At 38.6% G+C, this 16255-nt stretch overlaps 1 protein-coding gene across 1 annotated transcript in view; it reads right to left on the bottom strand.

Moving 5' to 3' along the window:
• Positions 1-1866: 1866 nt before the first annotated feature.
• SYAP1 (synapse associated protein 1) overlaps positions 1867-16255 on the bottom strand; it is a 34356-nt gene continuing 19967 nt past the window's right edge. Inside the window, exons 4-9 of the mRNA XM_019525134.1 lie at positions 14405-14478; positions 13921-14060; positions 10974-11119; positions 5640-5698; positions 4390-4537; positions 1867-3535 (exon numbers count right to left, since the gene is read on the bottom strand). Of these exons, the coding sequence (XP_019380679.1) occupies positions 3408-3535; positions 4390-4537; positions 5640-5698; positions 10974-11119; positions 13921-14060; positions 14405-14478 (695 nt within the window). The 3' untranslated portion in view covers positions 1867-3407. The remainder of the gene's footprint in view (positions 3536-4389; positions 4538-5639; positions 5699-10973; positions 11120-13920; positions 14061-14404; positions 14479-16255) is intronic.

The following is a 16255-nucleotide window of genomic DNA, read 5'->3' as shown; positions in this document are numbered from 1 at the left end:
CCCTTGTTGCAATTTCAGGCCCCTGGCACAAAATCATTTAATGGCATGATGAGATCTGATCCCCAATCCCAACGATCATGCCTCCTGCCATATTACATGTGCATAGCAGGAAGTGTGATTGTTGAGATCAGATCCCAGTAGCATCATTACTACTTTCCAGTACTGGAGGAGCCTGGGATAATGATCCTGGGTCTCCCCCTGCACTGGCAAGTTGAAAGCCAGATGCCTATAGCTTGGCATGAATCAGCTTGGTTTCAGAGCTGAGCCTATCAGATGATTGTCAGTTTCAGCCCTAGGACTGCACAGGGGCCCATCCCAAATCCCCATGCACTGGGATGTCAGAAAACTTTATGTGGCGCTCAGCTGACACACGATTTCAGGTCCTAGTGTGCCGAGGCCTGGGGATCCAGGAGAGACTGCCTGATCCTGGGGTTCGCATACTGGGGATGTCAGAAAGCCATGTGTACAGCCCAGCTGGCTCCCAACAACCCAGCACCCTGGACCAGATGATGACAGATCAAGTTGCATGATGGAGCTACCGCAACACACATTCAATTTAAGGTGCTATGCAAAGCAGCTACAAAGTATCACACGTTTTGTGTAATATTTTTGTGATTGGTTTCTAGTTTTGTTGCACCATTGCCCGAATATGGGGCCAGATTATTTGTGGTGTAATTAACAGGTTAAATCATGACTTAAGTATAGTGTCTGCCAGGGCATCTCAGACTATTAGACTGTTACTCTGCATCCTGACCTCTGCAGCCTCTGTAGAGAACAGTTTCTCACCATCCCTCTTATAACCACCCTTCAGGTATTTGAAGGCTAAAACCACCCTCAACTGTCTCTTTTGCAGACTAAATAATCCTTTAATATTTTCTCAAAAGTTGTGTTTCCTAGATCTTTAATCATTTTTGTTGCTTTCCACAAGACATTCTAATTCAGGAATGTCAAACTCTTCCGTGGCTAGATCCAGACCACAGGGGTTCCTCCTAGACCAGATTCATGGAGCCATCAGCATCTGAGATAGGTCCAGATCTGGGGCCAGTGGCACAGGTTTGAGGGGGAGTGGGATTGCGGGCTGGGCAGTGAGAGTGAGCTGTGGCATACACTGGGGAGTGAGCAGCAGTGGGGCAAGCAAGGGCTCTATTTGTACAGTCCTCATTTCTCCTCCCCCTCGCCCCCTAGCTACTGATAGCAATTCTATCAGCATCCAGAGTCCCCAAATTCTGTGGCAGGCCACGTTCCACTGGTCATGCCCCCCCAACTTCTGGTGGCCAGTTGTCTATTGGTGGGCCAGATGGAATGGTTCTGTGGGCCAAATTTGTTTAACACCATTGCTCTAATTTGTCCATGATATTCCATCTTTATTTTCTGATTTATCTCAAATTTTATTTAATTCTGCAATCATCTGCTACGTTGTAAAACCACATCCAGAGCTACCTTGTCCTTTGTTTGGATTACCTACTTTTCACTGTCTCTCGTTGTACAATCTAGATTTGACCAGCTGACTTACCTCAACAGAAGTGTCTACAGAGGAGCTGCCAAATGCTTCATGTCGTTCAGATCATCATAATGCAGAAAAAGGAAAATATGCAACATCAGGTCTCCTCTACAAGCTGCAGGGTCCCTGGGAAGACAGTACTAAGGAGATCTCATCAATAAAAATCAGTCTTAGCCCAGCATTCTCATATTAGTAGCAAATTCTTCATGGGATAAGCCCAGGATAGGTCTTTGTCTCTAGAAGTACGAGATCATAATATAATTTCCAGTTGGGAAAGGTAGCACCAAATCCCACACTTCTCTTACACATTTACCATTCTTGTACATGTTCTGCAATGTATCCATAGCCATAAAGAAAAAAAGTACTATACTAAAAAGACCTCTGTGATATTTATTTGTTGTCAACCAAAGCATTTAAGGGAAATTTTCCTTGCAAATATACAATGTAATGAGAAAAACATAAGGACAAATTGGCAATTTTAAAAGGGAATTACATTTCCTGGCCTAAACAAGTCAATAGTGTTCTTTTAAATATCATTACATTCAGCAAAACCTATTGGATGAAATGCACATATGGTTAAATTGTTCTCATTAGATAAATAAAATTGTAAGGAAATTCCTTTTTACTTTGAGTTCCCTGAAAGCCATAACATGACATTTTCAGAAAGGGTAGCATAATTCTACATTTCAACAAATAAGTCACTCCGTACAGCCATTATTGTGGAGTGAATGGCAAACTGAATTCTTATGGGAACAAGACATTGAGTTTAAGCTTAAATCCCATCAATAAAATCCATCTGCCTAGAATGGGAAACAAACTCAAAGCTCAGTTTTTGAAAAAGAAACTACATTTTTATTTAAGTTTAATGACCAGCCTCCCAAAAGAGAAATACAATGTGGAAATCTACATACATTTAAGTATCCAACCGTGGTCAGTTGTATTCCAGTACTGCTGCTCAGAAGGAAGTAAACTGTATAAATATCAAATATCTACAATATTAAATAAAGATGTCCAAACCAAGACAAAACTATGGAACCTTAGCATTTAAAATAAAGTAGAAATATTTTAATTTGTGCTAATCCAGGCAGCAGAACTGAGATGAAAATTAATAATAATTTGAAAACAGAACATTATTAAACCATTTCTGCCTCTGGGGAAAGGAGATACCTTCACATGATGGTTTAAGATGATAATGTATTAGACCAGGAAAAGTAGGAACTGTCTTCTTATCTAGTCATTCAAATGTTGGGCTGTTATATCAAATCTAACCAATACCAATCAGTATTTTTTGGAGTCTGGATTAGTAAAAGTTTTTAAAAAAAAACAAATTATTATAAGGAAAAGTTATCTGATAAGACTTCCTATAAATTCTTTGGCGCCATATGCTCTCTTAGGAAGGTAAATTTTAAACAGAAGCTAATGGCTGCAAATACCTTAATAATTGGTACATATATACAAATAATACAGGGGCAGAGTGCAAACATGATGAAATACAGTTACTTGAAGGAATAAAGTTAGTCAGATACCATTCGATTTTTGTCACCACCAGAGAACTGTAAATAAGCTTCAGTTGAGAATGTTTTAGATTTACAAATCCTCTAGCACAGCCTAGCAGCACATTTTGGCCCTCTAAAATTATAATTCAAACTAAACTGTAATTTCATATAACAACATTACCACTTTTGATTATTATTTATCACCTGCAGTCCTATTTTAAGAAGAGCGATTAAAGTTCAAAACTGTTCTCACAAAGAACAGAACAGTGCTGGCTGTATCCCTATACGGACTTTTAATGATTTTAGGTTTTTTGCATTTCTTGAAGGTCTTTCATATGCAAATAGAAGGCAATGATCCGTATCAGTTTTTCAGAAAACGTTCATGGGTTATAGTGATTTTAGGAAATTGGTTAATTTTCTTCTTGCAGCATTTCCTCTATTTCTTTATCCCAGTTGTCATCACGTTTTTCTGATTCTGTCACTACTTCGAACTCTTGAAGCTCTTGCTGTAGCTCTTTTTCCCAATCTGCAGTCTCTTCTACAAGGAAAAGCAGCAATAAATAAATTAGTTTATAGCAAGCTAAATATGCATTGAGGCTACTTCGCTTGAGCAGCTCTGGGTTAGAGACCTGGAAATGCAAAGCTCATAACTTTCACCTATAAGAGGTCCAAAAAGATCAAAAGCTAAGAATTGGAGCTCGACTCCTTCACACTAGAATACACTACAGCAAAATAAAGATGTAACATATTCATTACATTTGATCTATTCTCCAGCTCAGCACAACACAAAAATGTTTTGCTCCAACAGACAAGATCATTTTTCAAACTGCTGTAGTAGCACAGTGGAAAGTTGCTGTCAACTTTCTTTCTTTACAAACAAAGAAAAAGAAGCTATGCTGCACTGAAACTACACATTATTGTCAACTGAAGTATTATGAATGAATAAAGATAAGCTTGTGGAGTCCACTAGCTCTCAAAAGGTCAAACACAAAACCACTGGCAATTTTTAAAACGTAATGGACAATTTTTCCTATTACAGTTTGTAGCTAGGAAAGTTCATATAATTATGGGATAAAGGCTGGCAATTTCATGCTTTAGGGCAAAAGGTGATCCAAAAGCCATGACTGTCCTTCTACCCTTTTTTGATGGTGATTAGGTCCATGACAGAGAGAACTGGGGGAGAAACTGGCTTTTGAAATGTTCAGTATTGCTGCCTCTGAATGTTACAAGTCCAAGTTAAATGATTTGGTTATTTCAAACCTAGCAAATGCTAGAAACTAGAATATTCCCTTTTGGAACCTAGTAACACTCTATCATAATTTCAATACATTGGATAAGCATAACAACACGTTTGAGAAATATTTACTTTATTAGCATTAATTTTTGTTTCACCTTCTGCTATTGAAGTCTTCTCTTCCTTGTTGTCAAGCACCAGTTGTTCCATTCCCTTCCTCAGGTCCTCCTGATTCAGGTTACAGGCATCAAAAGCATCACTCACAAATTCTGACACGCCTGGACTGGTGGAAATCTCCTCCTCATCCTGGGATGTGATTGATTTGTGGAAGATAAGGAAGGAAAAACATTTGCCAAAAGTATACTCACTGGTCGGAATCTCTCTTCTATAGCTTGAACTAGTCACCAAATTACAAATAAAACAACTACTGATTCTGTCAATTAGTACACGTCCAAGACTTTTCTTTCTAATGCAGTGGTTAGCAACTTTAAGGCTGTGGGACTGACCTACTTCAGGTCAGAAGCTACTGGTGTGGAGAGTGTCCAATGCCAGTGCTATTCCCCGCAGTAGCATAGGAAAGCAACTTCTGCCAAAGCCTGGAGTCTGCAGGCCAGATCAAATAGCTCCATGGGCTGGATTCAGCCCACAGGCCATAGGTTGCTGACTCCTGCGCTCCAATAGATTTTTGTTTGTTAATGGAAAAGATATTTGTTGAGTTTGAAAAATAACTACTTTCATATGATTTTTCATTAGTTTTCCACTGAAAATTGTATTTCAGTTTAACATGTATTTAAAAAGGATAACAAATTTTAAAATAATTCAGCAGTAGCAAAAATATTTATATTAATTGATTAGACTGTTAAAAAGAAAAACAACTTGTAAGAGAAAGAGTTATAGTAGGATTCCTCTTTGGAAATCTTTTTTGTTAAATTTAGCAGGAAAGACACTGAGGAGAGTGAACTTCTGGGCTATTTATTTTTATACAGTTTTACAACGTTCAGAAACACTGATCTGTATTTTAAATAAATATTACCATTACCATATTAAATATTATTGCCACCAGACATATTTATGGCTTCATCACTATCTAAGAGTTCCTGGCACCAATACTGTAATCGGTAAATAAATGTCTTCAGCCTTCCCCAAAATTATGATTTCTGCAGTGCCAAGCAAAGTTGTCATTGTCATAATGAAGTGTCACTATGACAACACAGTTTATATGGCCCACATAGTTAAGCCTTAATACAAATTTCTGGAAGTATCATTGCTGTATAGGTAAATATTTTATGAGGCAACCCTGCTGTCTCCAAACATGACGAACTCAAAAAACTCCCTCAAAGCTTATGTGATTATGTCTTAAATGAAAATTTGATGCCCTACACATTAGATAAAACAATCGTATTTTCACCTCTTGCGATTTCAGTTGAGATTTGATAGTAACAGGTGGCGTTTTGGGCCGAACTGTTTCTAGAAAAAGAGAAAAAAGCATTAATTTGATTAAAGGAAATAACATTTCTTACTTCAGGAAATACGCATATTGAAAGGTCAAGTTCAGGTATGGAGGGAATATTGACATTAAAAATAAGGATGTGAATTGAACACAGAACCATTCTTTTCCATGGTGTTCCTATTTTTAAAATGAAATTCAAGATGAAAAACTTCAAGTAGCTATATCCTCAATGTTTCCATAGCATGAAATCCTTAGTCAAACCGGAGACCAAACAAAATAAAGATCCAGATAAGGTCCAGTATGTGAATGAGCCTTCAGAGCTGGTGGACACCCTTACAGGACCAATCCAGAATCCAAGATCTGATGTTTTCCTTTCTGAGAGGATCTTAGGACTCTAGAATTCAGACTCAGCCAAAAACCCTAGGTCAACCCTGGAGAGGCTTACCAGTATAAGGGAACAAATCAAGGAAGAATATCTTGGACCACAGTCACAGATTCATAGCTGATTCACAGATGCTAGTGTCGGAAGGGACCTCACAGATGATTCCTTGGATGCGTTGCGTTAACAGGCTCCATCAATTGAAATCAGTTCCAATATGTCAAGTAAAGGTGGAGACTGGCTCCTACAACCCAGTAACTTCCTGGGACATCACCACCATAAAAGAAAATGCTTCCAACCTCACATATCTTGTTACAAGACCTCATGCCCAGAAATTACCCAATCATTTTGCTGTGCAGGTTCTCTTGATTCATCTCAGTTATGAAAAAATTCAGTTTTCACTGAAAAACTGAAATTGAGAAATTCTTTGATTCTCTACATGTAAAACAATTTGGAACCATTGCTGATCCCAAGAAAGAGGGAGATGGAGACAAAACTAGAGGAGATGAACTGACAGAGTTGACTTGGGGGAGAAATTGTTTGCTGTGTTATATCAGGAAGGAACAGCCTTTGGAACCAGATGACTAGTTTGGCATCAAATGGAAAACACTTTGCAGTCTACAGACTGATGCCTAACTCCTGAAAGTCCTGTTAGGAAGCCCCTTTTATTTAACACTTGCTGAAAGAACTTTGACCAAGAGATGACAGAACAAGAGGATACATTTTCATCTCTAGGGGCAGTGTTAAGATTTGTTCATAGAAATTTGAGATTTTAGCAAAGTGAAGTGTACATTGCCTTCCACAAACTTCTGAATAAAGGATTCACTATTAAATAATAGTCCTTTAAGTAACAGATTACTAAATACCCCAGCAGCCAGAATTACCTGTGAAAAGCATAATGAGGAGAGGCAGCAGACATCTGAGACTGGTGAGCTCCTCAGAAAATAATGTTACATGGTTGTTATATATTATTTAATTTGCAACAGCACTCAGACTCCAGCGAAAATTGGGATCTTCAATGTGTTAGTTACTATAAAAGCCTAAGCTGACAGATTGTAAACCCTTGGGTGGTGTCTAAGATGCTTAAATCTAACTTGGCAAAAGGAAGTCTTTGTTTAATGTCACAATTCTCGCTTTTCAAGGCCCAATCACACAGCCTTATTAGTAGCAACTGTTCATTTCTTGAAACTGGCTTACTGAAGCAGTAGGGGGTAGAAACTGAAAAAAAAACTGTTATGCTTTCAACCTTTTTTACAAGATAGGGTCCTGGTTGTTGAGTTTCACCTAAGAAAAAACACAAAAAAACCCACCTCTCTCTCAAAGGTTATATTTGGCTATGCTAAGAGGGAAAATCTCTAAAGTTTGTATCATTTAAACAATTAAAAAGCAGTAATAGTATTATAGTACCAGCTACGACATCCCAATCAAGATTTCTGTCCCCTTTCCCCACACAGTGCTAGGCACTGTTAAACAGAGTGAAAGGATCTCTGCCCTTTAGTGCTTACAAAATTCAAGACAAAACATAGCAGACAGGTGCGATGAACTAATCAGAAGATAAATAAGACAAAGGGAACTGCGGTGAGAATCTGTATTTACAGAGGCCATGTAGGTGCAAAGCTAGATGTTCCTAAGATGGTAACTGCTCTCTAAGTCAAACTATAAACTAAAACAAACACTCATACAACAACCCTCCTCCCCACACCAAAAACACAACGCAGTGAAAACTGGATGCCTCTACCAGACTGTCTTCCTGGTTATCAATTGACATTTTTTCCAGAGTAGAATGGGATCCTGAGGAAGGATGAGGGGAACAGTGGCTTAATCAACCAGTTCAAGGGGGTACTTTATACACAGGGGGTTATGTAGAATAAAGCAGAAAGGTGCCCGTAAGAAAAACACAGATGGAAAATGGAGGTAGCCCTCTTGGTGGAATGGAGAAACAATGTGATGAGACACAAGAATGGAAGACAAGGAATATGGTAGGATAGAGTAGGTAAAGCAGGGGCGGGCAATTATTTTGGGCAGAGGGCCACTTACTGAGTTTCGGCAAGTCATTGAGGGCCATATGACAGGCAGCCCAGGGCAGATTAATATTAATTTTCTAAATTTTTTAGGGGCCCCGCAGGCCAGATAGAATGGCCTGGTGGGCCACATCCAGCCCCCAGGCCACATTTTGCCCACCCCTGGGGTAAAGTGTGTTAAAAAGATCAAGATGAAAACACTTTGATACAGCTGTGAAAGTGACCGAATGACATTCAAAATGATGGAACAAGACAATGATCTTAGTAACTACATTTGAAGGGAGCCAAAATGGGAAAGGCCCTAGAGAACAGTTTTAGTGCAATAAAAGAAAAGGAATATTAATGTGAATAGCAACAGCAACACTGTTACTCCAGTTACAAATCTGATAAGCTGGAGAGTGACATTATCAATAATGGAGAAAAATAGAACACAGAAAGAAAAGACCGGGGAGTCACAATTTGGACCAAATTAAATTTAAATTGATAGCACAATGTCCAGGAAGAGAGGTCAGATTCACATGGAGATACAGAATTAAGCTATGCTGGAGAGCAGATTTGAGTCATTAGCAAAAAAAGTGGTGGCTGCAGCCACTGAGCAGATAAGAGTGTAGATAGGCAACAGGAGGCTGCAAAGGACAGAGCTTTCTGATGCAACAGAAAGGGTGGAAAAGAACAGTATGCACTGCTGAAACAGAAAAGACAGTTCTCACAGAGCAGGGGGAACAGAGTTCTGAAAACCAGAGATGTAGATTCAAGAAAGTAATGATCAATGAGTAAAAAAACAGTTGAGATCAAAGAGAGCGAGTATGAAAAAGGAGCCCTGAATATTAGTCAAAACTGGTCACTAGTGACTTAGTGAGTGTAGTTCTAATGTAAACAGAAAGGATGGAAAACAGATCACAAGGAGACTCAAAGATGGAGACGGAAGGAAGACTTGAGGCAGAGGTTGTAGATGAGTGATTCACATACAACAAGGGAGCCACAAGATTCATAGTTGTAGGGTCGGAGGGGACCTGAGCAGATCATCAAGTCTGATCCCCTGCCCTGGGCAGGAATGAATACTGGGCTCATATGACCCCTAGTAAGTTTAAGCTCATATGTCCCCAGCTAGGTGGTTATCAAGCCTCCTTTTAAAGACCTCTAAGGTAGGAGCCAGCACCACTTCCCCTAGAAGCTGGTTTCAGATCCTGGCCGCCCTGACTGTGAAGTAGTGCCTCCTGATGTCTAGCCTGAACCTACTCTCAATCAACTTGTGGCCTTTATTCCTTGTTACTCCAGGAGGTACTCGGGGGAACAGGGTCTCACCCATTCCCCTCTGGTCCCCCCTGGTAAGTTTATAGACGACCACTAGATCCCCTCTCAGCCTTCTCTTGTGAAGGTTGAACAGGTCCACGTCCTGTAGCCTCTCCTTACAGGGTCTGCCCTGCTGCCCCCGATCACGCGAGTGGCCCTTCTCTGGACCCTCTTGATGCTGGTCACATCCCCCATGAAGTGTGGTGCCCAGAACTGGACGCAATACTCCAACTGCGGCCTGACCAATGTTGCCGAGGAGGATCACCTCCTTGGAACTGCTTGCAATGCATCTATGGATACATGACATGGTGCAGTTAGCCTTGCTGACCGCATCCTCACATTGGCGGCTCATGTTCATTTTAGAATCAATAATGATTCCAAGGTCTCTTTCTGCCACTGTGCTTTCAAGAAGGGAGTTCCCCAGCCTATGGGTATGCTGCTGGTTTTTCCTACCCAAGTGCAGTACCCTGCACTTGTCAGTATTGAATCCCATGCTATTCACATTTGCCCACCCCTGTAACCTGTCCAGGTCCAGTTGTATCCTGTCCATCTCTTCTAGCGTGCCTACCTCGCCCCAAATCTTGGTGTCGTCAGCGAATCTGAACAGGGTGCTTTTCACCACCTTGTCCAAGTCTTTGATAAAGAAATTGAACAGTACGGGCCTGAGGGCCAAGCCCTGGGGGATTCCACTGCCCACATCCCTCCAGGTCGAATATAACCCATCCACCACCATGCTCTGGGTGCAGCCCCCTAGCCAATTTGCGACCCATCTGACTGTGTAGGCAACTGTGTAGGCATCAATGCCAGAGTCACCTACCTTTTTAATGAGAATGGGGTGGAAGACCATGTCAAAGGCCTTCCTGAAGTCCAGAAAGACTACATCTACCGTGACACCTGCATCCAATGATTTTGTGACCTGATCGTAGAAGGCTATCAGGTTGGTCTGACAGGATCTGCCCTTAATGAACCCATGCTGGTTGCCCTTGAGCATCCTCTCCCCTGCTGGTCCCTCCCAGATGTGCTCCTGGATAATTTTTTCAAAGAGCTTCCCTAGCACCAAAATAAGACTATTCTTCTAAGAGTGCTGCAGGGTTCTGCACAAAAAAACCACACTGTTAGATGTGTAAGCACCTACACATGGTTCACAAGATAATCCCTGAAATTTCAAATAGGAATCCACAGTGTCAAAAAAATTCTGACCTGCTGTGGTCTTTCTGAGTTCTTTGTAGCAGAAAAATTGCTCTATTATTTCTCTGTAGTTAAGAAATGAATAAAAGCTACGACCTGGTATTTTCTGAGGGGTGCCTTGCTTTAAAAACGTTGAGAATTACCATTTTAGACAGTATGCACAATGAATAGGGAAGCAAATGGGAGAAAGGGAGAGAGAGATTCAGGTGTGGGTTAAAGAAACCTGAAGAGGGACCAAGTTCAGAAACTATACATTTTTCTTTTTCAAGAATCTCCCTTTAAATGGTACACATAAATTCTCCAATTAAAAAAGGATTTGAGGTAATTTGATGTATATAGATAAATGTGACAAAAAAAAGTTATATTGTTTTTAATAATCCAGTTACTGAGTTGAACAAATACTTTTGGTACCTATGAGTTGTCCAACCTCTTCTCTGTCATTGTTCTCTTCCTTTCCTACCGCTTGTTGTTGAGCAGCCAGGGCAGTAAGCTGTGCAGACTGTTTAATTAGGGAGACCCGATAGAAATAGTTTCTCCAAAACACCTCCTCTTTTACACTGCAGAGAAACAAACATAAGTTTTGATACTTTTTTTTGCAGTTAGCATGAAGATTCACTTTACCACCTGCAGCTGAAACTGTCAAAGTCAAAACTACAGATGGCTGGGGAAAGAAGCATAAGGCTCTATCTACATTTTCATTTTCTCTATTGCATGTAGTGTCTGAAGTACAATTTTAACTTTGGCTATCCTGACAGCACACACAAAACTTAGAAGTATCTACCATTATAATGATGTTCTTTCCTTGAAGTTACTGCTAGATATTCATCACTTAATCTCAGTTTGATGTAAATTTCTTTAAGAAAAGATTAGCTCAATAACATGCAGATATGCATCACTATCTTGGAAGGCTCCCACTGCTCTGTTCTACTTCGTAGCAGACCAAAAAAAAAAGAATAAATGTGACCACTGATGTTGGCTCAGCTTCTCTAAGAATTCCCCCCCTTTGTTGTCAGGTAATGACAACTTTGTTTGGTTCTGGCAACCAAAAGACCATTTATCAGATTTGTGAAAGGCAGCAAATCTAAGACACAGAGAACAGCATTTGCTCACCTCTTCTCTGAACAGGTGTTGCACAAGTAGAAATGTTACTCTCATGGTTTTTCCTGCTTGCTGCTTTTACACAACAATGTCAAGAATTGTTTTCAGGGTAGACCACAATATGCAGCATTTCTAAATTGTATCAGTTATATAAAGGCAGTCTTTAGCTAAAGGTCCAGTTCTACATGTATTACTTACTAAAATTAAAGGGTCTTGTAAAAACAAGATTGCACGCAGATGACTACTTAAGACATGATGCGATTTGAATCTACTATGCCACTGGGCAAAACATTTTGTGTAAGATGCTTTAAAAATTGAAACAAAACAAAATCCAGTGGGGAAAAAAATATCATGCTGTACAGACCAGCCCCAAGAACTGAGAAGGTTTGTGTATTAGAGGTGGAGTGAATACACTCACTTATAATTAAAGTTGTCCAACTTATCCTCCTTTCAGCCTGTTTGCAGTTGTTTATATTTTATAACACTCTGACTGGTTGGATTTAAATTTCCATAGACTATCTGCTTCTTGCTGAACTTTTCTAAATTCCTAGTCAAAATGATTCATCTGCTTTTTAAGAGTGAGGTTAAGAAAGATACTTTTTGCAACGTCAAAAATTTATTAAACCTGATTTAATGAGTAACTTTGGGGCTCCCCCCACCAAGCCACGGAGCAGGACCAGAAATCTGGTCAGATGCATGCAGCCTAAATGCAAATTTGGCCAAGTTAAGCTAAAAAAAAAAATCACAAGTTACATATGCTCAATATGATTAGACTAGAACAAGTTACAAGGAATCAAGTCTGGGAAGGAACAGGAAGAAGGGCCTGTGCACAGTAAAGTTAACGTCTCCCTGCTCCAAGCTTAGACTGCAACCCAAGATTCTTCAGTCTTGCTATTCCTTTGCTTTCAGCAAATATCTGTGAAAGCACCTGAGAAAGCATGCCTCATCTCTGCCCAGTGCTGGTCTACAGTCAGGGTAACAACCTACCATTACTATCAGTTACTCTGTTAGCTAGAGACAGAGGTTTTGTGTGGCATACGTAAATTAAAAGTGTTCAAGCCTCGCTGAGAAACCCTGTTGGTGTCTGTATTACAATATATGACAAAATCTGGGGGCAGGGCAGGGTGGAGGAGGGAAAGGGGCAGTTTGCTTTAAAAAAGTAATAATAATAATAATAATAAAAGAAAAATGTACACACAAAATATCTACGTTAAAAGAGCATTAATGTTGCTAAGCCAAAAATTGGAAAGTTAGGAAGTGCCAGAATTGCGTTTGCCTATACACCCTTAATTCAGCTCTCTTGCACGTATGCAGTTTGACAGTTTTTATTTACATGACCACTTACTGTTTTTTCCACAGACCTTATTCATTCAGTGCACAGGTGGAATGATGATCTGGGGATGAAGGAGTTATGCAGTGAAGGAAACCGTTGTCCATCTGACTCATTTGTTGTAGAAGCTGGAAGATGTGTAATGAATGAGGACTTGCAGGAAAATGAAGGATGGTTTCATATTTAAGGCAGTTAACTGGGCCATGAGCACGAGGATTCAGTTCCTTTTTCTGACAGAGGTCCTATTTGATGTCAGGCAAGTCACTTAAGCCAAACTTTTCTTATACAGTTACTAACTGTGTATTCATTTGCTGAGTGCAACCTTACATTTCTGGCATTTTGTAACTTTTGAGTGCTTGATTTAGCAACATTAATAAATGTGCTTTTAACATTTTGCATTTAGTTACTTATAAGCAATTCAAGACAAATTAGAAATGTCACAAAAAACAAATCAGAAGTGTCCACTGTCTATTAATAAGAATTATTCCTATAAACTGAACTTAATTTTATAGAAAAGTAAAAGGTTATTCAAAGTAGCAAATTGATAAATCATTGTAGAGCTTTGAGGTGGAAATTTAAACTGAAGAAATCTACTTAATCTATTCAAGCACCTACCTTAAAAATGGTTATAACAACTTCACACAAATAGGCATAATTTTTCTGTCTCAATTTTTAAAAAAAGGGTTTATAATACAAGAATTTGTTATTTATGGTGTGAATAATACATACTTATACTAAACCCCAAAAGTCTGCATATTCAGGATTAACTGTATATAAACATACTTAATGAACACTGCACACGCAGTACAGAAAAGCAAGGAAAAACAGTGGAAGGTGGTGGAGACAAAAGATGAACAATTTAGAAAAGTTAAATTAAAATAGCCAAATGTGACGTGTTACAATTCACAACTATCAGCAGAAATTACTTACTGTTTAGGAACAAGATCAAATCTCATTCTGTTCAGAAGCTCATCTTCTTGCAGCATTACCAAGGCGACAGGATACATCTGATCAAAGTCAAAATTAAACTGAACACCTGCTGGAGGGTCCCGCAAAAAGTTCCGCTTGTCCTTTGAAAAAAACACAGAGAAGTTTTTAACAGATGAATGGTATCATGCTCAACAAATACTACTACTACATTTCCTTCAACATATTTTTGAATGCCAGTGGCATAACTGTCCATAAAAGATAAAAACATGTTAGAGGATACACTTTTATCTGTTTTTGCTCAGAAACTGCTTTAGGCACAACCTTATTTACAGTACGTCTGAACACAGCAGGTGGCCTGAACACTACTCTGTAGCTAAAGTTTGCATGTATATCCACACTATATAATTTATCAAAACATAAGACTAAACTTACTGTAAGTAAGTAATCAAACCAAAAGAAAACTTTAACACTACAATAAACTTACTGCTGATAAGGCCAAGATTTGTTGTTGAATGGTTTCTTCTTCATTACTATCTACCCAAGGGGGTACTGCTGCTTCTGTTGTTAAGAGGAGAAATATAATTCAAGCTTAATTATACTACGATATGAAAAGTTAAATTAATTCAGAGTAACATACAATGCCACAAGATAGAAAACTGTTTTAGAACTGGGTTTACATGGGTGGATTAATTCCACTTCTTTTTTAATTGCAATTAAACTCAATATATAGGAGATGATGGACAGAAATGGGTCTTTGCCTCATACACACACACACACACAAAATAATCTGCACTATTTTTTTTTGTTGCTCTCATTTTTCAATCAGAATTTGTTTTAGTTCTAAAATGTTTTGACCAGGTCTGCCACAATTCATTCACGGAAGCACTGTCTTGTACAACTGGTTGAACTATTTGGAAAAAAACTGCAAGTGGTTTAAAACTGGCTTGGGTTTCATATTTTGGAATACTTTACTAGACACTCCATTTCAAACACTCAAAATTTCACCTATTTTTTGCTATGGGGAAAGAAAAAATGTTAAATTAATGAAAACAAGAAAGGGATGCTATTTAAGTGCTTATAGATATATTATAGGGGTGTAGGTTGTAGCCGTGTTGGTCTAAGGACATAGGCAGACAATGTCTCTTTGCGTGAATCTGATATTTTTTATCAGACCAACTTAAATAGCTGGAAAACAACTATTAAGCAAGCTTTCGGGTTCAAAAACCCTTCGTCAGGAAGAACACACATAAACTGCTGAAACTTCCTTAGCCTGATGAAGGGTTTTTGAATCCGAAAGCTTGCTTAGTAATTGTTTTCCAACTATTTAAATTGGTCTAATAAAAGATATCAGATTCACGCAAAGAACCTTGTCTGCCTATAGATATATTACAATTTTTTTATAACAATTGATTCTGTAGTCTAAGAATAAGTGAAGAAGGTATGCTGTACTACTCATACCCAAAGCAGAGATTACATCTCTTCATTGTGAATAGAACTATATATTAATAGTTGAAAAGTATATGATAAATTTTACCATGATTCATTTAAAAACATCTACATATTCTAGGTTAAAAGAGATTCAATAATTATGTCAAACTTCAATAAACTTTTCTATTCAAGTAATGCTTTAAAAAGTTAGAGAATAACAACCTAAACATAAAGGAGAAACAACCATTGCTTCTCTTAGTCACAAGGAGACTCACTGATGTCAACATACATGGCTGGGAAACCCAAGCAGGATTGCATTCATTTTAATTATGAAATAATGACCTGTAATTAATTATTCCTTGCATCACAAGTCAAGCACCTCCCTTGAGGAGTTAAGAAATGCTATCAGGGTACCCTCAACCTATGTTTTTTGTTCCATTTATTAACATATTATTCCAGTGGTACAGCTCAGGTAACAGTCATCTAGTGTTTCTGTCTCCACTTTATCGAATTACTCACAGGAAATCAGTCCTACAACTATATGAATTTTAGAGTAATATATTTCTGATGAACTTAATAGAAAATGCATGCCAGGTTAGTTGTATAGTGTTAACTTGTTTCAGCTTATGTCAACAACAATCAATTAATTTCTCTCCAAGAGTCACTTAATTCAATCCTGTCATACCAGTATGGTGAATTAAACATTATATTTCCATATGCCGTTTTTTCTGTTCAATGCATTAGGCTTAGACTGAGGTCAATTATGCACCTCTTGGCTAAATATGATCAAATTCAAACGTAAGCTACTTTTGCTTAGAAAAATAGCCCTACACATTTAATAATAGATATTCAATACCTGACTTTTTTGTGTGCATCAACTAAAAGTCTCAAAGAATTTATTTTTGAA

The sequence above is a fragment of the Gavialis gangeticus genome, unplaced genomic scaffold (assembly GCF_001723915.1).
Source record: "Gavialis gangeticus isolate Ggan-Ray unplaced genomic scaffold, GavGan_comp1, whole genome shotgun sequence".
Lineage (NCBI taxonomy): Eukaryota > Metazoa > Chordata > Crocodylia > Gavialidae > Gavialis > Gavialis gangeticus.
Note: the sequence above shows the minus strand (reverse complement) of the source record. Positions and strands in the feature narration are given on the sequence as shown.